Raw genomic sequence first — 27,971 nt, forward strand, 5'->3', positions numbered from 1 at the left:
ATTTGAACGGAATAAAATTCATTTTACATTTGAACGGAATAAAATAAATTTATTTTACATTTGAACGGAATAAAATTCATTTTACATTTGAACGGAATAAAATTCATTTTACATTTGAACGGAATAAAATTCATTTTACATTTGAACGGAATAAAATAAATGTATTTTACATTTGAACGGAATAAAATAAATGTATTTTACATTTGAACAGAATAAAATAAATGTATTTTACATTTGAACAGAATAAAATAAATGTATTTTACATTTGAACGGAATAAAATTCATTTTACATTTGAACGGAATAAAATTCATTTTACATTTGAACGGAATAAAATTCATTTTACATTTGAACGGAATAAAATAAATGTATTTTACATTTGAACGGAATAAAATAAATGTATTTTACATTTGAACGGAATAAAATAAATGTATTTTACATTTGAACAGAATAAAATAAATGTATTTTACATTTGAACGGAATAAAATTCATTTTACATTTGAACGGAATAAAATAAATGTATTTTACATTTGAACGGAATAAAATAAATGTATTTTACATTTGAACGGAATAAAGTAAATGTATTTTACATTTGAACGGAATAAAATAAATGTATTTTATATTTGAACGGAATAAAATAAATGTATTTTACATTTGAACGGAATAAAATAAATGTATTTTACATTTGAGCGGAATAAAATAAATTTATTTTACATTTGAACGGAATAAAATAGACAAAAATCCAAGGGCAGGTCACTCTTTTTTTTTTTTGCAGCAGAAAAACACGTTTTTTTATGAGAGCGCGTTGGAGCACGGCCACCACCCCAAGAGTAAGAAGAAGCCTGTTAACTGAAAAATGCCTGCAAGCAATGTAGGTAAGATTTGTCAGACTGTCAGTACTATATGAGAGCTATTTGAAAAAGAGCAATAAAACATTTTTTTAAAAGGAAAAGGAACACAGTTCGATTAATACTGAAACTGAACTTAATTCAGTATAAAATATAAATCTTACCTATGTAAAATTAAGTAATTTAAAGCAATATACAATTTAATACTGATAAAACTGAATTATAAATTTAGGGAGCAAACAAACAAACATTAAACACAAATATTTTTTGGCCTTCAGAACAAGATCACAGTGTAGTGTCTGTTTTCATGCTACACGTTATCTTTTCTGTCCTTGGTCGGTGGAGGAGAAATCTTTCATGACTGAGACAATTTTTATTTTTGTTCCTATCCAGAGTGCCCCTTATTGGGAAGCTGGATTTGCCCACAAGATTATATGTTGAAATATTTCAATAACTATGACTTTAAATACAGAAATTATATTTAAAGTTTTGGTTTTCTGTTCTTCTATGCCCATTTTTATTTCCATGTTTTTCATCAAAATGTGTAGCGTATTAATTGTCTCACAGGCCATCATCAGTGATCGCTCACTGGCAATAACCTGTGATGTTCCCTGGAGACCAAGTGACAACAAGTCTCCCCAGATTACCAGTGTTCTCCACCTCTTGAACACTTGTGCAGATGATTGCATATTATAGCAACAGCTGTTGTCACTAATTTCTCACTGGCATCGGCCATTGGTGTTTCCTGGGGTTTGGGTGACAAAATGTCTCCCAAGGTACCAGATTTGAACTGCACACTTCCAGTGGAGATTTGGTTAGTACTGTCCCATCTAGATCTTTCCATCCTCCCTAACCATTCACAACTAGTTGGAGTGGCGCCAGTCGATATCATCTACACCTTTTTTTATTATTATTACTATTATGATAATAATAAGGGTGCTTGTGCAGTGTATGCACATGTATTTTAAATATTATTTCCAAGTTAAATTAAATTTTGGGTTTGTATTACTGTACATATAGATTTGAAAAAGTTATCAAAAAACAAATATATAACAAACTAGACTACCCATGACCCGTTGGGTCAGTATGTTATATTAGCTATAGAATTCATGTATGAGCGTGACACTTGTGACGTAAAGAAAATAGTTTTTTTTGACATAGCAGAAACATTTCTATGAAAGTATATCAAAATGAAAAATCACAGCCGGATCACTCAAACATGATAAAAAAAATCCTCCCTATTCGTGTAAAGTTACCTATTTTTCTGAATAATCGCTCAAAAATCGAAAATTAAACACGATTTTCCTATGAATCGAACGCCAACGAAAGTCATTTAACAGCAAAAACGCACATGAACCTACCGATGAGAAATATAAGAATGAAAATCCCATATTGGAATCCTTCAACCAAGTTATAGAAACTTAAAATCTAAAAAAAATAATTAAAACCTGAAGCAAAAGAATAAAACCTAAATAAATAAAATAAAACTAATATTAAAATAGATTAGTAAATGTGTCAATAAATTCACCGTTCTCACAAAACTATTTTGTATCTAGAAATGTAAACAAAATAAAAAAAGGAAGGAAGGAAAAGGGACGGATAGGTAGTAGTAGTAGTCTTGGCTTTACTATAATCGTTCTTATGTTTGTCAACGGGTTAAAGTTGTTTAGTTGTAAGAAAATAGCGACAGTATAGTTGTAATAAAGAATAGTTGCAAAACACCCCCACTCTTCCCATGTTAAATAATAATTTTGAAATAATAATGTTAATATTTCAGTGCGCGGGTCAAAATCTGCAAAAGAAGCGATTTGTGTTTATTTGTTTACGTTGTTATGGGTTAATGTTTATGTGCAACCGGATGTTGTAAACCGGAAAGTGGGTTACATTACTCGTTACGTCATTTGAGTTTTATAATTATATAGAGAAATGTTATCAAAGGCAAGATAAGTTACTCTTCTACCTATCTGGAAAGGTTTTTAGTGGTTTTACTCGCTTTAAAACGTGTAATCGTTTCGAAAATCATACAATGTTTATCGATATATTTTATTTATTTTTTTTTTTTTTTGACAACTTTTTCAAATCTATGTGTATGGTAAAACAAACCCATCATGTAAATTATTTACAGTTAAAATGTTATAAAAAAACAAAAACTTGAAGTTTTAAATATATTTCAAAGAAACAAATTACGCCTGGTGCTCAAATATTGAAAATTCACTGATCGTTAAAAAAAAAAAAAAAAAAAAAATGCAGTGAAAAGTTTTATTTATTGTTAAAAGAACGGACTGAAAATATTATATAAAAATTGTTTGTTTTACAGTAAAAAAAATAAAATAAAATAAAATGAAATATTCGACTTCCTCATTTCTCCGATAATTTCTATCGGAGAAATGAGAAAGTCGAATATTTCATTTTATTTTTCAAAAACTAGTTCACTTATTATATTTTGTTAGATTAAAATTCTCCCAATGTGCAATTATAATAATTATTATCCAAATGGAAAATTGTTCTTTCTCTTTAGAACATACATGGACAATTGGTAACCCATATTGGTAGCCATGGATAATCGGTAGCCATATTTTTTTTGCCTATTAGCGTGACCACGTGGTTGAATACCGGAAGCTGTCTATACCTACAACTTAATCAGGAAGTGACGTTACATTGTCTTATGCATTGGCCTTCTTCGTACTCTCAGTAGCCACGGTTGGAGTCAGCCATGTTGGAATTTTGTGAACATGCCACGGGGAGATAACTCAATTTAAAGCGCCGCCACTCCCTCCCCATCTTTAATACTAGCTTTTCTTCCTAAAAATCGAACCTTCTGCTCGGTATCATAACAAATTGTTTTTTCGCTGTAAAAACAAAAAAAAAATACTTGATGAAATTAAGTGAAATTTTATTTCAGAGAACTTCATTCCATAACGATACGTACAATTTAAACTTTTTTCGATATTTTCATTTTTTAATGTCTTGATTAAACTGTACAAGTACCTCGTTTTCTTGTATTATTATTGATTTTAAATAAAAATATCAATCCAAATTTTGGTTTAATAGTTGGTACTCATGCAGAGAGTGATCCGTGCTGAAATAATAATGTTATTATTTAAAAATCCATTCTTAACATGGGGAGGGGAGGGTGTTTTGTAGCTATTCTGTACTTTAATCTTACAATTGAATAAAAAACATATCATAAAACTTTAATTAAACTTGGAAATACGATTTAAAAAAATAGCACGGATCACTCTCTGCATTAGCACCAAATAGTTTTATTAAGAAATTTTGTAAATATATAAACACACTCTCCATAAAAAAAATCAATCTTGGTCACAAATAAATAATATAACTTGTTGTTGTTATTTATTTATGTATTTATTTCTACAACTATAAATCCAAAGATTAATTAAAGTTGTGTAAATAATGTCGGAATTTTGGGGTCGTTGAAAGAATAAAAATAAAGGTAAAATTTTAGAAAAAGCATAAACTCGAATTAGAAAAAAAAATTTTCTTGTAGATTTCGATGTGCTAAAAAAGAATCTGAAAACTGTATCCGTCGCAAATAGTTTCGGAGATATTAATATTTTTCCAATGGATTATTTTCTTTATAAAATCAGTTATCATGGCGTAAGTTGCATGCCCACAGAGGCCATTTCACTTACTTCATTTACGCTACGCATATGCGATAGTCACATGACATTTCACAAGGTGCATGTATACATGGCGGACATTTTAAATTACAAGAAATATTTTCATAAAAAAAAATTATCTCATTTTATAGTAAAAATAATGCTGTTAGTAAGTTTTCACGACCAGTTTACAAAAAAAAACATCTTTGTTTTCGTTCTTTTTTTTTGGGGGGGGGGTAATCATATATAGAACTTGTATAGCTTAACAGGTGCTTCTACAGTTTAATTAACCGTTTTTCCATAAGTAACGTGCCGAAATTTATCGAGCAGAGTAATTAACATTTCACAAAAATTCTGTGTTTATATTGGCAGAGAGGGGCGGGGGCGGCGGTGTTGCGCCAATGTAAACACAGAATTTTTGTGAAATGTTAATTACTCTGCTCGATAAATTTCGGCACGTTACTTATGGAAAAACGGTTATGTTTTTGTAAACTGCTCATGAAAACTGAATTTTTTAGATCAATTAAAAAGCATTAAAAACTACGTAACAAAAATGAACATTTGCTTTGAAAATGCTCATGCGCTCGTGAACGCAAGAACCAAATTACGTGAACAACTACAACGATGCGTTGTGATATTTATTTTTTACTTACGGAAACTAATAAAATGCTGATTTTTTTAAAAATAAATGTGATTTCTCTTCGGTCTGTGCGAATGTATAATCAGCCGGCTAACGCCATTATAGCTGATTTTATAAAGAAAATAATCCATTGGAAAAATATTAATAATGTCGGAATTTTATCTTGCTTCCAGATAAATTTGACGCTAAAGTAATCTGAAAAAAAATGACAGCAGGAAATAAAAGAGGGGGGGGATAAAGAATAAAATATAATGGTCTTGCTTTGAAACGAAGAAGAGATTTTATTCACAATAAAATTAGTTGCAAATTTTTCCCTTTGCGGGCATTAAATTAAAAAAAACACCAAGGTAACATATAATAAAAAAAGATAACACTGTTTCTTATAATGAAGATGTCGTATCCATGAATGAATACAATAATAAGATTCAAAATAGTAGTTTCTTATCACACTCATATGTAGTAAATTTTAGGAGCGTACTCACAAATTGAAAGCCAGTCAGGCACGTGCCTTTTTTTTTTTTCTCGTTTAAAGTCCTTCTAGAATTTTCTCTCCTTCACTTGCATGCAAACCGTAGACACGCAGATGGATTTCAGAAGTATGGCCGCGTTGCATATCCGGGGTATTCTTGCCAGGTTTTCTTCTTTGTCAGAGGTTCCAAATTTCCTTGTCACATAAAATAAGGTATTTTCTTTTTAAATAATTACACTCCCTTAAATTACGTGCAAAATGTAGCAACGTAGATAGTTTTCAGAAGCATACCTCGTCACATGCCCGGGGTATTCTTGTCGGGTTTTCTTCTTTGAAGGTGGCTCGTCAAAATTCTATTTTCAGCGCCGGGCAATTAAACGAGTGTCCAATCTCCACGTCGGTGGAATTTCAAAAGAGGGCGAATCTCGTGCTGGGCTTGTGACGTCATCACAGAGCTAGCATTTCCGTTTTCTCCAAATTAAAGGGAGTTTCGTACAAACCTAAAATGTACGAAACTAAAAATCAAAAAAGATACGAAATACAAAAAATCAAATACAAGAACCAGATAAAAGATAATAAATGTAAACGGGGGGAGATGCACCATTATTGGTACAAAAAAAATTCCAACATTCTCCTCCAACAGGAAATGGCAGTCAACCTACAGTTGGATGACACCTGTAAAATTTACAATACAAAATTTTTCTTTATATATACATATACCACACAATGTATTGTCAGAAGAACTCCAGGAAACACATATCAGAAAAAAAAGACAGAAAAATTCAAATAGGTTTATTTTATAAAATTCACATGAAAACCTTCATGTTTTAGGTTTGAACAGAGGAGTACCTAACCAGATTCATAAATTTAAAACTAATGATCAGGAAGTTTGAACAGAGAATATTCCACCAGATAATTAACTACATACATATAAAAGAGTGTAAAGGCTTGAGAAGTTCACATAATTTACCATCCAACCTCCTCATCCCTATAGGATCTCTGGCGAACACCAAAATATCTCAGCTTCAGAGCCCAGTGAGATCAACACCAGTGCTACAAGAGGGACGAATCCAATCAACCCTATGCTTTGATAAGTTCTTCAACTTGGTGGATTGAAATAAAACTGAATCCCATCCTGCACAAATTATTCAAGGCAATCACAGTTTTAAACGTTTGCATAGCTATATACATATAGCCAAGCAAACAAAATTGAGTATAGGTGTCAGAAACACCCAGGTAGCTGGAGATGTAATACTTATGGAAGACTCCTATCAAGGAGAGATCCAATCTTCTTGAATTCAGCATTGCAAAAAACATCTCAGCATCAGAAAACTCACTTCTAACTAAGTATAGGATGGTTCTGAACACCTCAGAAACACCCCAGGACAAATCGAGCTTGACTTTGATAATTTACTGCAGTATTGCAGTAAACTATGTCAAGGCAGATCTTCAAAAAACATTTAAAAACAATAACACCTGCATGTGACTCCAAAACAGGAAACGTTCTACTTAAAGGAGCAACTTCATATAATGAAGGTTCTGCAAGTGTTCTCTGCACAACATGACCTACACTCTCATAGGAACTCAGAGAAGCTGAACTACACACCATGTAGTTAGCAAATTCGACAGGATCCCTCATGGGATTCTTTATCTGAATCTGGACGCCCCAGTCCAACTTGAGTTCACGTAACTCTTCAAAAACCATTCTCCTCTTGGTTTTTACACGTTCACAGGTGGATATAGTGCTTTCTGCCCTATACCCTTGATGGAGAATTTCTCTCTCAGTGCTAACATTAGCACTTAAAGAAGTGCACAAAGCTGACACTTTCACACAGGATAGACTCCTGTCCTTTAACCACTGGCTATTGTCAGAACTACATGACCTGAGTAATATCTCACCGTCATGATTAAGTTCCTCATTATTCTGACAAAGTTGTGGTAAATAACTACATATGCGAGTTTTCGAACTCACATGGTTAGAGGGCAAAACAATTCCAACATCCCATGGAAATCCCTCCATAAATTTCACAGTATTCATGCCCACACTTAACAAGTCATGACACGAGTGGTATCATTCATGATACCTGGGAATCTCATTCCCAATACATTTTTCTTTAAAATATTACTGGCAAACTGCCCGCCAGAAAAATCAAACTTCAGCGCCTGACAACACAGATCCTCTGAAGTGGCACTTGCAACACTGCTTTCAAACTGTGATGCAATATGTTCCAAGCCAAACTTGCCAGCACTCAGCAAACAGTTTTCAGAGTCTGGAGTTTCGGGCTTAGTAGTTAGTAACTTGCCAAGCATCTCCCTAGGGGTTTCGAATATGACAGGGTTACACATGGAATCACACTCCACACCATCTTCCAACCTCGAAAGAATGAATCGAACCTGGGACGAGAACACTACAACATTAACAGCATCCGCTTCTACTAGTGAACAGTCCATGTCCTCACGCAAGGAACGATCACCCAACAAATTCTGTTATATTATCTACCGATGACAACCATTCATTGACATCAGCTTTCATTGTCATAAAATAAGGCTTAGGTAATTCCCTCTCCAACAGCAACAAATCTAAGACTATGATAAAATAAAACTTCCGTTTCCTTACAAGGAATCTGGAAGAATGAATGACCAACATCGTGCAGCATTTGTTTTTTTCAAAAATATGGACTAAATCCAAACAAATACAAAAATAGGCGTCCAAAAATTATACACAAAAAAATGCACACACAAAGGTTACAAAGGTATTTGCATAAAATTCCTTTCTCATAGCACAAACAAAACAAGACCAATACAGCATATTGAGTTGTGAAAATATCTAGGGATACAATCCCCAGTTACAAATTAAAAGGGTCACTATGACTCAAAATTAAAATTAAGTGGATTTAAAATGCAAACTTCTATATGGAAGTTAATTGACTGGAAATGAAGAATAGCGTTAACACTCTTTATAGCAATATCCTCATTGAAATGTAACCTAGGAAAAGAGTGGGAAGAGAGTTTAAATATACAACTACGTCGGGGGAGGTTACATGCCACTATGTCATATGTGTATCTTCGAAAGAATCCAAACAACCAAATGTAAATACGGGCTAAGCAAAGTAAAAGGGAACTTGTATTTTTACAAATTCTTAGAATAACACAGGCCGCAAAGCAAATGGGTACGAACTCGCTATTGAAAATTATAAATATCTTCAACGTATAAGAAATCCTTTCCTACAATAAAATACGAAAGTAATCGCACACGTGCGAATTCAACAAGTTTTAGATAAAGTAGACTTCAAAGCATAGTACAATATCTGTAATAATATTGTCCGGTTAATTCACAACCCAGAGACATTTAGTATACGTGAGAGAACTTAAGATAGGGTATATACTCATTCCCTTTTTATATATATATATTGGGGAAAAATACCAACATATACCTAACACCGGTTTCGGACACAGCGTCTCTATTTACTAGGCTCCCCACGAGGGTATAGTTAGATAAAAGTCGTTTCTTAAAGTAGGGAAAATCCAGCCTCCAAAAACTATCGAACACGCTGGATTAAGATGAAAAATAAAATTATCTCAGTCTAGTAGGATTTCTTATTCGCTGACTAGGGACAGAAAATGCTATAGTTTCTCCCAACTTAAATTGCAATACCCATTGAAATTCAACTAATGCAAATAAAATGTAAATTATATTTCGAAAGAGGGTTACGAAAGTTACAACTTCAATTCTAAAGGGGAGAAAATGGAAAGTATATACGTATCGCTTAATCTTTTTATTAAGAAAAATATATATGAAAAATTGTGCGCTAGGCGTACGTAAAATATATTAAACAGATATAATTAAAGACATTAGACGTACATAAAAATGCTAAATTCAAGAATTAGCTAAATATAATATTCCAATCCCTGTACAGACGTACTATGTTAAATTCGGGAATTTTTGTCAAGCGAATGTTGAATGTTCGAAACACACAAAATTACATGACACGTTTTCTAAACTCAGGACAACATAGTAGTCGTCGCGTTTTAGGGGAGCGTAAACAGATGCGCTAGGTTACAACTTAAGTGGGAAGGGAATTTAGTAGCTGAAAGATCTATACGGGCCGGCTCTAAGTACAGACGTGGGGTGCGGTGAGGTTACAGAAAGATTCAACAAGTGGGCCAGTGATAGGAGTGTATTTAACTCTAGCTAAGTGATGCATTGACAGGATGAGAATAAAACTGGTCTCGACCTAGGAAGGATATACTTAATTTGAAAAGTATTCTGAAATAAGGGATATGAATTTACAAAATGCCTTCAAATAAAAGCATTAAACTTACAAAATGCTTTTAAATAAGGGAAAATAAATTTGGAATATGCCTTTAAATAATGGAAGAAATTCACAGTAGTCGTACGAATCTAAGAGACAAGTTGATAGTGTCAGGTAGCGGAGGTAACAGAAATTTCAAGAGGTTAAATTTAATCCTAACTTGAAAGAAAAGGAATTAAAGCGTATCTCAATTAAAAAAGGAATATAATTCATTTTCAAAGTGTTCCAAAAAAGGGAACAAAAATTTGCAAAATGTCAGAATTTTATCTTGCTTCCAGATGAATTCGATGCTAAAGTAACTCACCTGAAAAAAAATGACAGCAGGAAATAATAGAGGGGGGGGGGGGGTAAAGAATAAAAATATAATGGTCTTGCTTTGAAACGAAGAAGAGATTTTATTCACAATAAAATTAGTTGCAAATTTTTGGCTTTGGGGCATTAAATTTAAAAAACGCCAAGGTAACATATAATGAAAAAAATTAACACTGTTTCTTATAATGAAGATGTCGTATCCATGAACGAATACAATAATAAGATTCAAAATAGTAGTTTCTTATCACACTCTCATATGTAGTAAATTTTAGGAGCGTACTCACAAATTGAAAGCCAGTCAGGCACGTGCCTTTTTTTTTTTTCTCGTTTAAAGTCCTTCTAGAATTTTCTCTCCTTCACTTGCATGCAAACCGTAGACACGCAGATAGATTTCAGAAGTATGGCCGCGTTGCATATCCGGGGTATTCTTGCCAGGTTTTCTTCTTTGTCAGAGGTTCCAAATTTCCTTGTCGCGTAAAATAAGGTATTTTCTTTTTAAATAATTACACTCCCTTAAATTACGTGCAAAATGTAGCAACGTAGATAGTTTTCAGAAGCATACCTCGTCGCATGCCCGGGTTTTCTTCTTTGAAGGTGGCTTGTCAAAATTCTATTTTCAGCGCCGGGCAATGAAACGAGTGTCCAATCTCCACATCGGCGGAATTTCAAAAGAGGGCGAATCTCGTGCTGGGCTCGTGACGTCATCACAGAGCTAGCATTTCCGTTTTCTCCAAATTAAAGGGAGTTTCGTACAAACCCAAAATGTACAAAACTAAAAATCAAAAAAGATACGAAATACAAAAAATCAAATACAAGAACCAGATAAAAAATAATAAATGTAAACGGGGGGGGGGGGAGATGCACCATTATTGGTACAAAAAAAATTCCAACAATATCTCCAAAACTATTAATTTGCGACGGATACGGTTTTCAGATTCACACCGAAATCTAGAAAAACAATATATTTTTATCTACTAGTTCGAGTTCACGCTTTTTCTAAAATAATACGAAATAAGTGCTGAGAATCAATGATTCTTTTTTGGGACGCCAGGACGCCAGCTTGCTAAAAACTGGGTGTGTCTGCGTGAGATCCCATGGAAAAGGCATGCGAGAATACGAATATCATAGATATGTGATCTCTCCGCCCAGTCCGCAGTGCATGACAGACACTGTGCACCACTGATGAACTGGAAAACTCTTGAGAATAATGCACCATGAGATAGAAAGGTCAAATAAGTGAGAGAGAGAAAAAGACGCTCATGCCGAGATAACCTGAAGAATGGTTGTGAAAAGAGAAACCAAACAGGGATTGAGAGAAGTATACCGATCCTTAGAGAAATAGAAACCGGCGGTATCGATGCCGTTCTGATTTTGTAACAAATAGAAGCTCTCATAAGAATAAATTAAGCATGAAGTAATGATTTGCCTGAGATTAGTTGTGAGACATTTAGACTTCAAATAAAGGGAACGTTTGGTTGGAGAATTTTATTAAAATTAAAGAGAACAGATGAAAATTGATAGAACCGTGATTTGATTGAAGAAAAAATAAATAAATAAAGGGAACTGTTTCGTATATTTTAATATTTGTATTGAAATGTACTAATTTGGAAAAAAAAAAATAATTTTTTTTTTTTCTTTAGATGAGGACTGATAACGTAATTGTTGTGTAGCATTCTCACCTGCTTTGAATAGAAAATCATTTAGTGTGAAAACTTTCATGAAAGGTGAATAATAGATTGTTGGAAGTGATGTTAAGGCATTTAAACTGCCGAATAGTAAGTCATTTGGCCTGAGAGTTTTTACAGGGTGTTAGGTGGTAAATTGTTTGGAAGTGGCATTAAAACATTTAGGCTGTCAAATAAAAAAAATCATTTAGCCGGGGAAATTACATAAAGAAATGAAATCAATCGCCTGGTAAATAGTTTTGAAGCATTTAAACTGTCAAGTAGAATGTCTTAAAGAAAATAACGCTGCTGATATTATTCTGTTTTGAAAAAAATTAAATATGCAGTCGTTGAGAAGGCTTTAAAATTGTGAAAGTATGAAATATTATTGGGAAATTTTCCCTGATGTCAAGAGGTATACATAAGCTGAGGACGTCAGTTCTTTCCCTTCGTGTAAAGGATTGAGAGAGATGCGTCTGAAGAAAAGAAAAAAAAAACTTTGAGGTTTATGATGTTATGAGTAAAGATATTGCATTCTTGGTTTTTAGATATTTTTGTAATCGAGCACTCTATGGCTAATAATCGTTTTTAATATTTTTGTAATCGAGCACTCTATGGCTAATAATTTTTATGTGCCCAACATATCGCTCGGATTTAAAACCGACAGTATTCATGATAAATTTGAATTTTTGTATAGCAGATGAGTGGATTGCCATTGAGCAAGTAGAGATAAATAAATAGAGGTGTAAATGTGGCTTGACTGTGCCACGTTTGGTTGGAGTTATTTCAGTCACCAGAATACCACATTTACCTTGTTTTCATTTTGTTGGCTTCGGATAATCATGTGACAATTAAGTGAGATTTTTTGAAGATAGTGATTTGAAGGGGAGCAATTAGAACCACGGCGGCGATACAGTGTTTGAAAGAAGACAAAGATAAAGAGGATTAATCACACTAGAAATGAATAGAGATCTCTGTTTGAGTCCGTGTGAATTATGAGATGAAAGATCTTATTACCATCAGTTGGCTCGATGCACTGGAAAATGTGCATTTGGGTAGTATGCCTGAAAACTTTTGTCAATCTCATAGGAGAGAGAATTAATTGTATTAGGAATTCTGTATTGTATTTGGGAATTCTGACTGAAAAGAAATAGTTTAGTTGAGGAGCAACTAAATTTGGAAAAGAAGAGAAATATCAGAAAAATGGATGTGGAAAGGATCTGACCTTTCTTTTACTCAATGAGGTGTGAGAGAAATCTGGAGATTGTTTTTTTTAATTAGCAGATAGCTGGATAAAAATGTGGGAGTCAATAATGAAAGAATTCCCCAGTTTTAAATGTAAGAAGAAATCAGGTAACCACAAACCACCGACATTAGCGTACCTGGGCGCGGCAGGGATACCAATGAGTGCCCTTTACCAAACCTGGTTAGCGTGCATGAGCTGCGACCATTGACAAAACCCAAGCAGGGACCCCAAAGTCAGTCCCTAAGCCATTATTAAAAAAGAAAAAGAGTGAAAAAAACAAATATCAAAAGCGCAAATATTTTTCTGATTGTTTATGATTTATGAGAAAGAGAAAATGAGCAAGTAGTTTAAAGGGTGTATAAACCCTCCTTTGATAGTGAACTGAGCATGGTTATCTTTCCTCAGTTGCATGCACGTAGGTTAAATCATAAAGAAGTACCGAAAATGGAAAAAAATGAAAAAAAGGAACACATGTTTTGCATGCACCATGTCCAGTTGTAGAGAAGAACTGAAAATAAAGGGGAAACAAGAAACTGTTTTGCATTTACATGATTTAGTCACCTTAATAAGACTAGGAAAGTGAAAAAAAAGGGAGTTTATCGATTGAAAAAATGAATGTGTAGGCGAATATAAAAATCCATGACTCATGAGCTGTGGAAGCTTATAATTGCGTGGGTGCATGTTTAATTATTGAATGAGTGCCATTTTCTCTGATGATAAGAACTATGAACTCCATACAAGTACTTATGCATGCATACATGCTACATTATAATATATATAGCAGTGCAACCAGAACCATTGGACCAGAACATTTTTGCATGCTGAATGGACAATTTTTGTCAGTTGCTTTTTATTGACTGATTGTAGAATTACTAGTTTTGGGTCAGGCTTCTGGTGCAGGTCACATATATGCCAATTATGACTAATTGACAAGTGAAAGGAAGGGACGGATATGTCGAGATCCCTGCGACACCAGATGATCTTGCTTTTCAAATAGAGGAAGAGAAGATGGGAGAGGATGAGGTATGGTTAGGGGGGGGGCATGCTGACACTTGGTCAAGGAAAAACAGATGTTTATGAGATTTCTATCCACCAGAGAAGAAATAGTATCTTTTTCAATGAAAAGAAAATATAAAATCTGATAATGGGATTCGTGGAACAAGAGATTGTTTTTCTAGTTGGATTTGGTAAAAATGAATTTTAACTACTAATTAAGTGAGACAGGTACAATGACTTGGGTTCAAAAGGTCTGCTTTGGTGTCTGGGATATGTTGTCATTTGGGTCCACCTGTTGTATTTAACTACCAGACCACCAAGTCAGTGGTCAGTTAGTTGGACAGACAGATAAATAAATTGAACCTAGGGAGAGATATGGTCATGAAAGAGGAAGAAGAGGGTCACAAGGAAATAGAAAATGAAAAGAATAAAATAAGGGGATAGAGAAAGGAGTTCACGAGAGAAGAAAAAGAATAAGATAATGGGATAGAGAAAAAAAAAAGGAAAAGTAATCTTTAATTTGAGAGAGGGGAGAAGAGGCCAGTTTTATAAAAGCGATTGGCTTTTTAAAGTTAGGGTCCTTTTTACTGGCTGGCATCGAGGTGTCCACATTGCTCTCACCCCTTCTGGGGCGAGGGGGGGCATAACCCTCATAGGAGCTAAGTTGAAAGGCTCTTGTTGTTAGCTGGGAAATTAATTAGAGGAACTTAAGTTATACAACCTGCATCATGAAGCTCGGATTAAGAAACTCGACTTTTAAACAAGTGTAGAACGATTTCTGAATAATTATTTTGTTGGTTTTTACGAAAATGAACCAGAGTTTTTCTTTCTTTCTCGATTGCTGGCCTGAATGAAGATGCAGTTTATTCCAGGTATGCCTTGACGCCAGATGATGAAAGAGATAGACTGGATCCAGCACGAAGCCAGAGTGACGACCAAAATCAACAATGTTGCCACACGGACTTAGGGTCATGCATATTTCACGTGCCCTGAGCAGCAGAAAGATATTTTCCAGTGACCAGTGAGAGTCTGGTCACCTTTGAGGGGTCCACCACTAGACAAGTAAGAATGTAGCCCTGCTGGGTTGCATCTATGGTCCTGTGAGCTTGGAGCGACGAACACGGCCAGAAGTACATCACAAGTATGCTCCCGTGAACCAGGATAGTGACGGATGCGGCTCGGCCCTCTGACAAGAGAGGGTGTTAGGGTTATATAATTCCGGTTTCGTTTTCTGGTAGATATTAATGACGGCAACTTTTAGTTCCTCGTAGCTTCTCTTTTCAAGTAGTAGTGGAGATAATTGTGCTACAAATTCTGGTGGCAAGTTGGAAAGTACATGGTGGAATTTAGTGGCTTTTACTGTGATGTTTTGGATCATAAATTGGGCCTCAATCATGGCGAACCATCCGTTTGCAGCAGTTTCCATGAACGGCGGCACCCGGACAGCAACAGCATTGGAGCACTCAGTTTCAGCCATGGTGAAGAATTTGTGTATCTTTGTTTGTAATTGGGGTTATCAATTTGTAGTGGACACGAATATGAAGGGGTTTTTTTTTTTTTTTTGGTTGTTTTTCGTGTTTGAGTTCCTGAAAATGGTTTGGAAACCTTTAAATTGCCCGTCTTTTTAGAAGAGTCTGCACGTTTTCTCTCACATATGGGTGTCACCAATTTGTAGGGTAGTGATAATTAATAGATATTAAATTCTTCTATCTCACAAGATAATAATAAAACAAGGCAATAAAAAGAAATACCATGACACATCCTTCTCGTTAAAAATGCTCCAAATTTATTTTTCACAAAATTAACAAAATGAACGAGCAATGCCAGCTCGGTAAGAGTTCTTGTGTGGAATCATGGACTTAGAATATGTACCTTCAGTGAACGAAGAGAAATGTTCCGGAAAAGGAATGTTACCTCTTGCAACCTGGATATTTCCATGTGGAGGGAAGTTTTATGAGTCATGCGCACTGCATGGGTTGTTTAATGTTGGGTAGAAATAAAACAGAGTCCTACTTACATGTTTCATTTTTTTCCAAAGCGAACGATGGCTTTCTCTCTATATTAAAAAATCCCCGTTCTTTTACATTTCTTTTTGCTTTTTCATTTTAAAACATGGCGCTCTTTTTTATAAAACGGAAGAGGAAGACTCACTTTCAAAGGATTGTGGGTAAATCTAATAATAAACGCGGTTTTTCTTATATATTTTTATGCTTATTTGCTAGGTAAATGTCTGAACATTCTTGTAAAAATAAACTTTATTCAATTTTATTCTTTAGAAAAAATAATTTATGAATACGCCAAACACAATTTTATCAAACAAAGTCACTTTTGTTTAAGAGAAAAAAAGGAAGCCAACTTCATACCCGATGTATAATTCGGATTTTTTAAAAATAATAAACGCGGTTTTTCCTATATATTCTTCTCTGAGCCGACTTTTGGTGAGTCTCTCTTGTCGGGTGGTTTTTGTAGACTAAAAACAAAATGGATGTTTACAAAAAAGGCGTCAAGTAATTATCTTGACCCATACAAAGTAACCAATCACAGGCTGCCTACTAGAATTATGTAGGCGACTTCAAACATGAAAAGGCATTGGAACTAGAATTTCTCACAGAACACAGAAGACTGATATTAACAACAAAAAGTAAAATGTCGGAATTTTAGGGTCGTTATCAAAATTCAACTTTGTTGGGAAACAAGTCCAAAAAAAAAAGAAGAGAGAAAAATGAAAATAGCTATGCAGCGATAAAGAAAAGGAAATAAAGAACAAATACAAAACCATGAATTAAGGTTTAAAAAGTCCAAAGTTTATTTTGGAAAAGTGAGTGGCTGATTGCTTTTTGCTTCCCAAAAGCAATGGTAAAAATTACCACATTAACAATATCATGAAAAAATAATTTAAAGAACAAACATTTAAATTTCCATTAAAAGAAATAATATCAAAGGAGAACTGCAATTTTACTATGAAGTCTCAAAATTAGACTTCCCAAAAGCGGGGAAACAGTCTCGTTTCCCTTAAAAATAAAAGAAAGCCTTACTTGAAAAAAGGTCTGAAAGTGAAAAAAACATGAAAGAAAGAGTTCTCGAAGTTCTTTTAAAGTTCTTTTTCTTCTCTGTCCTTTTATCGTCCTTTCTTCAAAACAAACGAACAAACAAACAAATAAACAAACTTTCTCCAAAACAAACGAAACCTTCAAAAGGTTTTAAAGTTGGGCTATCTCTCGCCCAAAGAATGGAGAGTTCAAATAAAATTCCTTTTTTTTTTAAAGGTTGTAAGCTTCTTCTTCTGCTTCTGCTTTTTTCACCCAAATTAAAATTCCTTTTCTCTGAAAAGGTCGTCAGACTTCCTTTTCATCTGTAAACTTTTTCCGAAAGGAGGATGAAGAAATAAAATTAATGTTGACGAGTCATTCTGTCAACGGCTTGGAAAAGGGAGAAATAAAAATGTTGACAGGCTCTGTCCACACTTTTTCCCTTTCAATGAATAGTGTAATTCAGAATAGAAATTTTAAATTGCTCCAATAAGAGCTCTCTACTTTTAATAAAGTGGTTGAATGAATTTACCTCATATGGTCTCCACATGACAGAATCCCAGAAAAGATTCTTGCTCTCAAGAAATCTTAACTGGAACTTATTCGAAGGGCGCGCATAAAAGGGATTTCTGGGACTTTTTCCTGAACAGCCAATCATTAACAAGCTTCTTCCACTTTTCACATGGCAACTATCCGTGAGCGAAAAGGAGAGAAATAGAGAGAAATGACCACAAGGACTTAAATGACAAAAAAGGAGGGAGAGAGAGAGTGACGCATACATGCACGCACACACACACACACACACACACACATTTGCCAGCTGAATGCTAGACGAAACGGGTCCAAAAGAGAAGGTAACGGGTAATACGAAATCCACAGGCTAACCATGTCTGCTGACCTTCCACCTCCTTTTGCACTGCTGAAGGCGACTATGTCGATAAAAAATACATTTCTGACACTATATAAAATGCACTTTTGTTTGTGAAAAATCTGCTCGAAGGTGAAGATCAAACTAATGTTAACCAAAATCTTTTCTTTCTTTGTCGTCAGCTAGAATTCTTCTTCCTATTAGCATACACAGCTACATAAAATATTCAACAAAAACCAGCTTTGTTATACCTCTGTATGTGTTACCTTTATTGCACACAGAAACCACTACTTCAATTGCTTCAAAAATAATAGATGTTTTGAAACTAAAGTCGCTTATAGCAATCACGACAAAAGGATTATAGAAAATGCGAGAGTGTTGTATACTCAGGTCATCAACTTCAAAATAGGAGAACAGAGGTCTGATTCCCATGAATTTTAATGAATAACAAACAAGGTCCTAAATAGAGGCATGTTCTCTATCCCGACCATCCTCAACAGGCCTAAGCTGAACTCTTGACTTCTGCCTATCGATGACTACTTGTAAAAACTTAGGGATTTGATGGTTAAGAAGACATTTGATGGTTAAGAAGACATTTCCAGATATTCCATAGCTGGAAATCTTGTTTATGCGAAAACCTATCAAATGCCTTTGATATGTCAAAAGTGAAGAAACCCTCATCAATAGATTGGTATCGTCCAAATGGAGTTATGAAGGTCGTCAGCAAACGGGATTCTGATGAAAGTGGAATCTGCCAATATCCACTGTTGGTGTCCAATTTGCTCATGATTTTTACTTCCCCTAACTAAGCCAAAAGGTGGTCGACCATGGAGAGCATGTGGAGTTCACGTTTTATGCACTTATTGAGCTTTGTGAGATCTACGCATATCCTAATCGTTACGTTTGCATTTGGTACTACCACCATGGGAGAACACCATTCGGTGGGTGTGTCAATCTTGCTTATGACCCCCAGCTTTTCCATTCTCCCGTGTTTTCGCCATCAAGGGTAGTGATACGTGTCGTGGTGTGGGTACTGAGTATGGACTAGCATCCGGATGTAAGAGTATGGTACATTCTTCCCCAAATGTGCCTAGGCCTGTGAATAGGTCTGGCATTTCTTTTTTGGGGTCGAATTGTCGCCTCTGGCTTCTGATGGTATGCGAGTTTGGGTGGACAGTTACGAGCTTAAGTGCTTCGATGGCTGGCCTTCCTAACAACATAATCTGGAGACTGCAGGAGATGCTGTTGTGATTTTATTGTTTCACTCTGTCGTGCGCATCTGATGGCCACGTCTAAGGTGAAGTCTGGAATCATTTGCAGACTTAGTGATAGCTTAGGATCTGTGCACCCAACTACAATTCTGTCACGAATTAATTCCTTGTGCAGGTCTCAGAAATTGCAGTTTTTAGCTAGTGTGTGGAGATTAGTGATGAATGAATCAATGGACTCACCTTCCTCTTGACACCTTCGGTTCAATCTGGCCCATCCATAAATTATGTTCGTGTCACCTTTGAAATGGTCATTGAACTCTGCTACCACTATATTGAAGTTCTGGGCTTCCTCGGGTGCAAGTTTGAATGTGGCAAAAATATCTTCGGCTTTATCGCCCATACAATATATTAAGGTGTCCACCTGACAAGGACTTGGTTTTTCGTCAAGGCTGGACCCTGTCCGGTAACAGTTGAACCGTTATATCCATTTTTCCCGTAACTCAGGTTGGTCAACCAGAAAGGGTTCTGGTAGGCTCACGTGGCTATTCATTCTGAGGGGTTCTTATGAAATTTCAGTTTTTTTTTTAAGGCCTCTTAGGTTTGGTATTTAATATAAGTCTTTCCCCGTATTTTGCTCACATTTGTTTGTAAATCCTTTGTTCTGACAGCATGTTCTGTTACGTTTCTATTAATAACAACAGGACAAGGATATATCATCGTTCAGACCAACATGGCCGACTGACCAAGTCTCGTTTATTCATGTTTATGTCCGCTTTTGGTCAAGATCAAAGTGTAGTATCTGTTCTTCAGATGCTGCACTTCTATTTCTTGTTCTCTTTCGGTGGAGGAAAAATCCTTCACGGCTGAGACAATTTTTATTTTTGTACCTTTTCTCCACGTTAAAAAACGACCCTGGTGTCTAACTCTGTCCCGTGGGGAGGCATAGTAAATAGGTACATCATGAAACATTGAACAAAGGGGGGCAACTCCCACCGATCCAAGGGACATAACACATTGTGTTTTATTTCTTTTTTATCATTATTATTTTGTTTGGGGCTAAGGAATTTCATTTCTCTTAAATTTCTTTTCCCCTACATATGCCCTCTTAACTCATTATTTTGTTTTGTTTATAAATAAGAGTCTGCTCTATTTGTCAATCTTTATTCGTTGATTAAACAATGATCAAGATCTGAAAATAACAGAAACTGCGATAAGTACACATGTGACTAATAAACACATACGCATACATGTACCATAATTATCTGATAATCCTATATCTCCTCCCCCCCAAGTCTTTTAGTGAGAAAGCCATATGTATGTTGGTATGAGATGCTGGATTTACTGATTGAAAAAGGCTTATAATAAAACTTGAAAACAAAAAAACATATGGAACTGTTGAGTACAGTGTAAATGGGTCGATTCCACTGTACTTAGGAATCAACTGATGTGCACTAAGAGTGCATGAATGTCATTTATGTGTTTTTTCACATAACAAAGTCCTTTTGCCACTCTGGGGCATGTTTCACATGGCTGAAGCGTCTCGGCAGAGTAGGTGTGGCCTCAACTGTTGGTGACGGAACATGATCCGTTTCAACGCGTTGAAATTGTTGGCTGCTTGAACAAAGAGTAGATATGTCTGGAGTGATTCCTGGCCAGAATACAGATGTTTCGGCTCTAGCTGTCATGGATGTGACTCCCTGATGAGCAGAATGTAGGGCATCCAGTACTTCTTGCCTGAGTCTACACGATCCTTGTACAAAATGACCCCATCAACAGTTGATAAGCCCTCACGGTACTGGAAATACTGCCTCAGTGGTTCTGGTACCTCATGGCGGTGCTCTGGTATGCCTTGCTCTATGAGGTCACTCAGCTGCAGCATACCTGGGTCTCTGGCTGTGGCTGTATGGTCTCTGTCCCAGGTCACTGATTTTAGGTCGAGTGCGTTCAGGGATGTGACTGCAGCTGAGACTATGCCTTCATCTATGCCGCCTATCTGGTGGTGCTGGAGGTTGGGTTCCCGGCATGTTTGTGATTGTGAACTTGTGCTATATCATCGGGTAAGACAAGCTTCTCTGCATCACATGTTGGGTGGCGTGAGAGACAGTCTGTGGCGCGATGTTTGACTCCAGGAATGTGGATCATTCGGAACGTGTACCTTAGTGTCTTTTCTTTCAAGATTCTCAGGCGGGTGTTTGAGATGTCTTCAAGAAATCAATCACTACATATCCTGATGATCAAGTCTCTGCAGCCTAGCACAGAATACCTAGCTTTGTCTAGGGAATCTGCCACTGCCAGTGCTTCACTCTCAATAGGTGCATAGCGGGACTCGGCTGGGTGGGTGAATCTGCTGCCCACGAGTGTTATCTTCCATCCAGTTGGGCAGCAGAATGGTTTACTCTTGATACATGCACAGTGTTTTTGTAGTAGCCAGAATCCTATTCCCGATTTGGACCAGTCTGTTGCCAAACATGTGGTTCTGTTGGGGTCAAAGATGTAGACACTTTCTTCAATTTCTTTCACAATCTGAGCTTTTGACTTATCGAATAGTGTTTGGAGGTGTTCGTTCCATTGGAAGGTAGTGCCTGGCTTCAGAAGATCACAAAACGGTAACATGCTCTCTGCCATGCTGAATGCATATGAGACTTGGTTCACCAAGCCAAACTATGATCGCACATCAGGCTTGTAAATATCTATAACAGAGCCTGACATCATTGAGAGTGATTTCAAAGCCTGCGAATTCGACCACATCTTTTTTTTTTTTTTTTTTTTTTATTCAATTTTCACCCCAAACAAGGCACAGTGCCACTTTGAAGCAGGGGGCTACTATTAGGGAATTAATTAGCGGGGTCATTATGAAGGGAGAAGAGTAGAAAGATGTTTGTTAACATTACACTTGAACTTCTGCATATCATTGCAGTTGGGAAAGCAGAATCCCGGAAGGGAGTTCCAAAGACCCGCAGTTCTGGGGAAGAAACTATTGGAGTAAAAGGCTTTCTTGCACCTAGGGATCTCCACTGTAAAGGGATGAGACTTAGTAGCTTGTCGGGTTTGTCGGGGGTAGTTACGTCGGGGAGGTACAAGTGTTTGCAGTTCGTCAGAGCATTCACCATTAAAGTATTTGTAGAACAGGCAGAGGGATGCAACATCTCGTCGATGGGACAAAGGTTGAAGCCTAGATGACAGTTCAGGACCTATCAGGTTTGCGACTCTTTTTTGAACCCTGTCCAGGAGTGAGAGACAAGCAGCAGATGCACCAGCCCAGATGTGACAACAGTACTCCATACATGGGCGAATGGTTGCCTTATAGAGGTATAGGATACTGGCAGGCGTAAGTAGTTTTCTAGCACGGTAGAGGGAGCCAACCTTCCTTGCAGCAGCCTTGGCAATGCTCTCAATGTATCTATTCCAGTTCATATTCCCTGTAAACGTTAGGCCGAGGAGTTTAAAAGAAGTACTTTCAGGCAATGTGTTCTTGGCCATTGCTATTGGTGGTAGAGAAGGTTTCTTGTAGTTATTGAAGGAAACAAGCTTAGTCTTAGCAGCATTGAATGAGACCAACCATTTTTGTCCCCATTCCACTACGGATTGGAGGTCATCCTCTAGTGTTTCTGCCATTTTCTTGGATATGTGTTCATTTGTTTTCCCCTCATATCTGTTATAGAGAGTGGTGTCATCGGCAAATATACCCATCTCCGAAACAATATTATCAGGGAGGTCGTTTATGAATATCAGGAACAATAGAGGTCCAAGGATAGACCCCTGAGGCACTCCTGCATTTATGTCATATTGTTTGGATGTACGTCCGTCGAGGACAACTTTGATTTTTCTATTACTTAAGAAGGATTTAATTACGTTATGAATTCTTCCAGTGATTCCATATGATCTAATTTTCCTTAGAAGACCATCGTGCCATACCCTGTCAAAAGCCTTCTGCTCCAAAGACAAACTTTTCGGGGTTGAGCGTTATCCCATGTCTTCCGCAAACATCAAGCCAGTTCACAACTTGATAGAAGCTCTCCTGTAGGTCGTCAGCCCACAGTAAGGTAAGGCATCATCAACACACTTTGTCTTGTTTGAAACATCAGTCACGATCTCGTCATACCGTCTTGTGTAGCCATCACCTGAAGCTATGTAACCCTAAGGCGCCGTTTTGTATCGGTATCTCCCCCATGATGTTATAAATGTGGTCAGATGTCGATCTTCTTTGCGTAGAGGGACACTGTGGTAGCCATTCCATGTCTTTTTCTTGCCATTAGGCACTGATCGAGCTTGAAAAAATGGGGACGGTGTGTGATGTGTCTCATGGGTGGCATGAGCATTGAGCACCTGAAAGTCCACTGTACGTCAAGGCTGGCCATTCTTTTTTGCACATATCACCATTCGATGACACCATGTGGCAGGTTCCCTGATGGGGACTGGTTCCAGAACACCTAGTCGTACATCTTGATTGAGGCCTTTTTTAACTGCGTCTCGCCAGTGTAGCAGAACAGGCACTGGTGTATGGTGAACGAGAGGCTCAGCATTGGGGTCGACCATAAGTTTCATTGGTGGTCCATCCATCAGAGGCAGCAGCTGATGTTCACATGTGTTGAATGTGCTAGACCTGTAGTAATCAAGCAGGTACTTTTGTAGTTTTTGGCGATTCTCTTCTATTGGTGGGAATGGTGACGTTTTGGGTAGTTCTTGTTGCGGCAGACACTTTCAAGGTGATCTTCTCGATGGCAAAGCTCACACTGATGACCATAAGCATCTTACGGATTTGTGCAACACTTCTCTCGCCATGGCCGTGTTTACCACAGTAAGAGCACGTTACTTGATTGTCTGTGCTTGGCGTTTGCTTTGATTTTCTATATGAACTAGCCACCTCAACCAAATGTGAATCAAGTAGCCTTGATGCTGATCGTTTTCCTGCTTCCTTAGCTTCGACGAACTGGAATACTTCCTCTAGGGGCATGTTTTGATTCTTATCACCAAGCAGGTCTAATTGAATGTCAGGGTCTACAACACCTCGTGTGAGAACGTCCCGCATAATTGCGTCTGAGTAATTCACTTTTACGTCACAGTTAGGACAGTCAATAACAAATTTACAAATGCCCGCTTGTCCCCTGAGATGTGCGCCGATGTTTCTGACTGACTCGTCATGGTCTTGTCGCATATTATGCAATGTTACACGGGCTACCATTGTGTTTTCTTCACGAACAGCCAGCTTACGAATGGCAGCCAAGATATCGTTCAACGATTTTTCAGCTAGTTTGTCACCTGTTGTCCTTGTGAGGTCTCTGCGAAGAGGTTCGTCACAACACTCGAGCAGCTGTATAACTTTGTCTTGACCGTTCAGTTTTGTTGCAGTCATGTATTCTGTCCAGCAGGATAGAAAGTATGCCCAGTCCTCGCTTGTGCCAGCGGCGGTTACAGTGGGTCGCTTGACTTTCTCCATTGTTGCAGTAACAGTCGGAGCAGATCTGTGAATGGCACTGTGAGTTGTGATGAGTGCTGCGATGATAGCTGGATCCAGGTTGTCAGTGATGTAATCACAATCAGGGAATGGATACCGTACTGCAGGCATCGTTGCGATTGTCACTGTATCTTGATCATAAATAAGAGTCTGCTCTATTTGTCAATCTTTATTCGTTGATTAAACAATGATTAAGATCTGAAAATAACAGAAACAGAAACTGTGATAAGTACACATGTGACTAATAAACAAATACGTATACATATACCATAATTGTTTGATAATCCTATAGTTTATTGTTTATAAATCCTGCAAACCTTTTTCACTGAAGATATTTCTCTGAATCCGGCTCAGTTCAAAAATACTTCTCCCATTACAAAACACCCTAAAGTAACACCCTCAAAACTTGTGTGGAAAACACATCCCTAAAAGCTAGTAACCTTCATCCCTAAAAGTCTCCAAATCGCAGGTACTGAATTTTCACAATACCAAAATGTCTCCTCCTCCTACATACATATTTATCTCTCCGCCTCTGTTTGGATTCCCCCTCCTACATTAAATACGACCTTATTTCACATTTGTTTTCGTGGGGAGCAACTAAATACCTACAATAATAGTGTATCACCCACCCCACTTTCTATACAATACTAGTGTCTCGCCCCTCTCTCTATATGTCATTTGTTCCGTTTCTCAACGTCCATGATGACATCCAAAGCGCCACGTCATGGAAAGTGCTTATGACGTCATCAACACGCTGGAAAATGCCGACGCCGAATGCAGGTAGCTTTTTTTTTTTTCTTTTTTTTTTTACTGATTTCAAAATACAAAAACTTGATTATTTTTACTTTTTTTTTTTTTAAAAAGGAAAACTAAAAGAAAAACGTCCAAGTTTCTGTTCGAATGTTATTTTTTTATTTTTTAAATTTCAACGTTTTTTTTGTTTTGCCTTTTAAATTTAACTTCAAGCTAAAAATTTTCATTTACAACAAATACAGCTCACATTATTCACCGTTAGAAATAGAAAGTCTGTAAGTTTGCTATCGTTAAAAGTTTGTGCCCGTCACGACCAATTTTCTTGTTAGCGTAATTCTTAAATTATTGAAACCTCTTGGTTTAGTGCCGTCGGGTACCGGTCGGTGCATGTGCACTTTTTCCACTGCGCTGTTTTTAGTTTTTTCGAATTAAATTCAAGCTTCACGATATATTTTTTTAAATTGTTAGGTCGAAGCACATAATAGTTATAAAATACACTCTCCTCCTCATGTTAAGAATGGATTTAACGTTATTTATTTAACGGTGGCGAAAGTGCACAAGGACCGACTTGCCTTTCAAAAGTTAATTTTTTTTTTTTTCAATTATTTTTTTAGGTTTATTCGGATCTGTTTTGAGCGAATATCATATTTAAAACTATCGCCGACAAATAGTTCTCATGATATTAAAACATTTAGTATCCAATGTATTCTCGGTGCTAGTATTTATTGATCCGCATTATTTTTTTAATAGTATTTAAAGGTTTATGTTTTTATTGTCAAGTTTCTTTCCAACTCCTCGAAAAACTTTACAATGACGACTTGTACAGGTTTTCGGTGGTGCTGAAAACGAATATCACATTTAAATTTGGGGCAGATAAGTAGTTTTCATGATATGAAGAAATTATTTTCTTAAAAAATGGGGGATCACTTTCCTATATAAATTTAACGTAAAATGAGCACCCACTTTCTAACCGCCTAGTAATTTCTTTATATACTAAAACAAATTTAACTGGTATTCGTTTTCAGTACCCTCGTTTTTTTTGTTTTTGTTTTTTTACTAAGAGATTTGTTCATTTTTTTTTCATAAGTTAAAACGCTAATTATTTTGTCAGTAAGCTTATACGAGCGGTTTACGAAAGTATACTTCCGTTATTTGTTCGTTCGTTTTTTTTTGTTTTTTTTTGTTTTGAGGTGGGTATAAATTATAGAACTTGTATAGTTTTTAACAAGTGCTTCTGTAGTTTAATTAACCGTTTTTCTGTAAGTAATGTGGGTGCCCACATTAACCATTAAAGCAGAAGAATCGTTTAATATTGTGAGAAATTCCACATTCAACCTTCATCTTTCTTTTAGGCCGCCTACACAGTTTGGAAGCCGGTCTGTGATTGATTTAAATTTGAATGTGTCAGGTGATTTGACTTGGCGCCTTTTTTGTATTCATGCGTTTATTTTTCATTCTGAGAAAGAACACAAAACGATACAGACTCAAACCAGCGGCTGTCTCACTAGGGAGCCAAGACGATTCTTTTATGGACACCTAACAGTTGGTGAACGAAGGACATATCTCTACAAGCAGAGACAACTTATTTTGCTGAACCTATTCAAATCAAGGAAGACATTCTACTACTGTTCGGCATGTTATTATCCAATCATTGGATCTTATTTCTTCTTGAATCCCAAGGGGCTCACGTTATGTCTGATTATAGGCGCCATCATTCCCGCTGTGTTCTCCATGATCTTCATGGATCCTTCCAAAGGAACAATGAACTAACAATGAACTAACATTCCAACAATAGGAATTCATACTAAAGGCTCCATGCGTATGGGGGTAAATCGGGCCACCATTTTGCAAAAGGACTATACCAGAAGCGAAGAACTTTCATTGCTGTTTTTTGTGAATAAATTTTGAGTTTAAAAGTATTTTGTTTGTGGAATTCATTTGATTCTGCAGGAAGGAATTGAGTGTGTAGGAAAGAAATCTCTCGTTTTGTTGCACAAAAAAAAAAAATGATTCGCTTTGTGCAAAAAAAAATGATTCTCATTTTTTGCAAAATAGCTAGTTTAAAAATATTCTCAGTTTTTTTTTTTGCAAAGCGTAATAACATCTCATTTTTTTTGCTAACGTAATGATTAGTTATAATTTGTGTAAATTATTGATTTAAGACAAGCAGAATTTTTTTTTCATAATTTGAGCAGATTAAAGGATAAAATATTTTTTTTCTGTTTCGTTAAATCAGAAAAGTAATTTTATTTCATTAATGTAACTTATGTTGCTAAAAACTAATAAGACTTTCGATTGATGCTATGTTTGCACTTTTTTAAAAAAGTAAGTATGAAAAAAAAAATTTGATTTCTTATGTTTAAAATTGCGTTAGATAATAATTTAATTTGACCTTGAAATTGGGGTCGTAAGTTACTAGCATATTATAGTTGCATTTTTTCGAATTAAGATCCCACCTGGATCATTTGTACGTGACTAAATTGAGAAGGAAAAAAAAAAATCCGATTCAATTTCTATATAGAAATGTAAAAAAAATAAAAACAGGAAGT

The 27,971-nt window shown here is 36.2% G+C and overlaps 1 protein-coding gene across 13 annotated transcripts in view; it reads left to right on the forward strand.

Moving 5' to 3' along the window:
* The window catches only part of LOC145266477 (steroid receptor RNA activator 1-like), a 779,488-nt gene that overhangs the window by 78,027 nt on the left and 673,490 nt on the right, over positions 1-27,971 (forward strand). For 4 of the 13 annotated variants that reach the window (XM_080122181.1, XM_080122172.1, XM_080122183.1 and 1 more), the window contains exon 1: positions 25,293-25,449. The exons of 2 other annotated variants lie outside the window; for them this stretch is intronic. In XM_080122181.1, the coding sequence (XP_079978307.1) occupies positions 25,341-25,449 (109 nt within the window). In that variant the 5' untranslated portion in view covers positions 25,293-25,340. Of the gene's footprint in view, positions 1-773; positions 874-10,563; positions 10,685-25,292; positions 25,450-27,971 lie in introns of those variants that run through there. 7 more of the 13 variants (XM_080122174.1, XM_080122175.1, XM_080122185.1 and 4 more) reach the window with 5 other exon arrangements.

The sequence above is a fragment of the Euprymna scolopes genome, chromosome 41, assembly GCF_053919585.1.
Source record: "Euprymna scolopes isolate OS-2025 chromosome 41, ASM5391958v1, whole genome shotgun sequence".
Lineage (NCBI taxonomy): Eukaryota > Metazoa > Mollusca > Cephalopoda > Sepiida > Sepiolidae > Euprymna > Euprymna scolopes.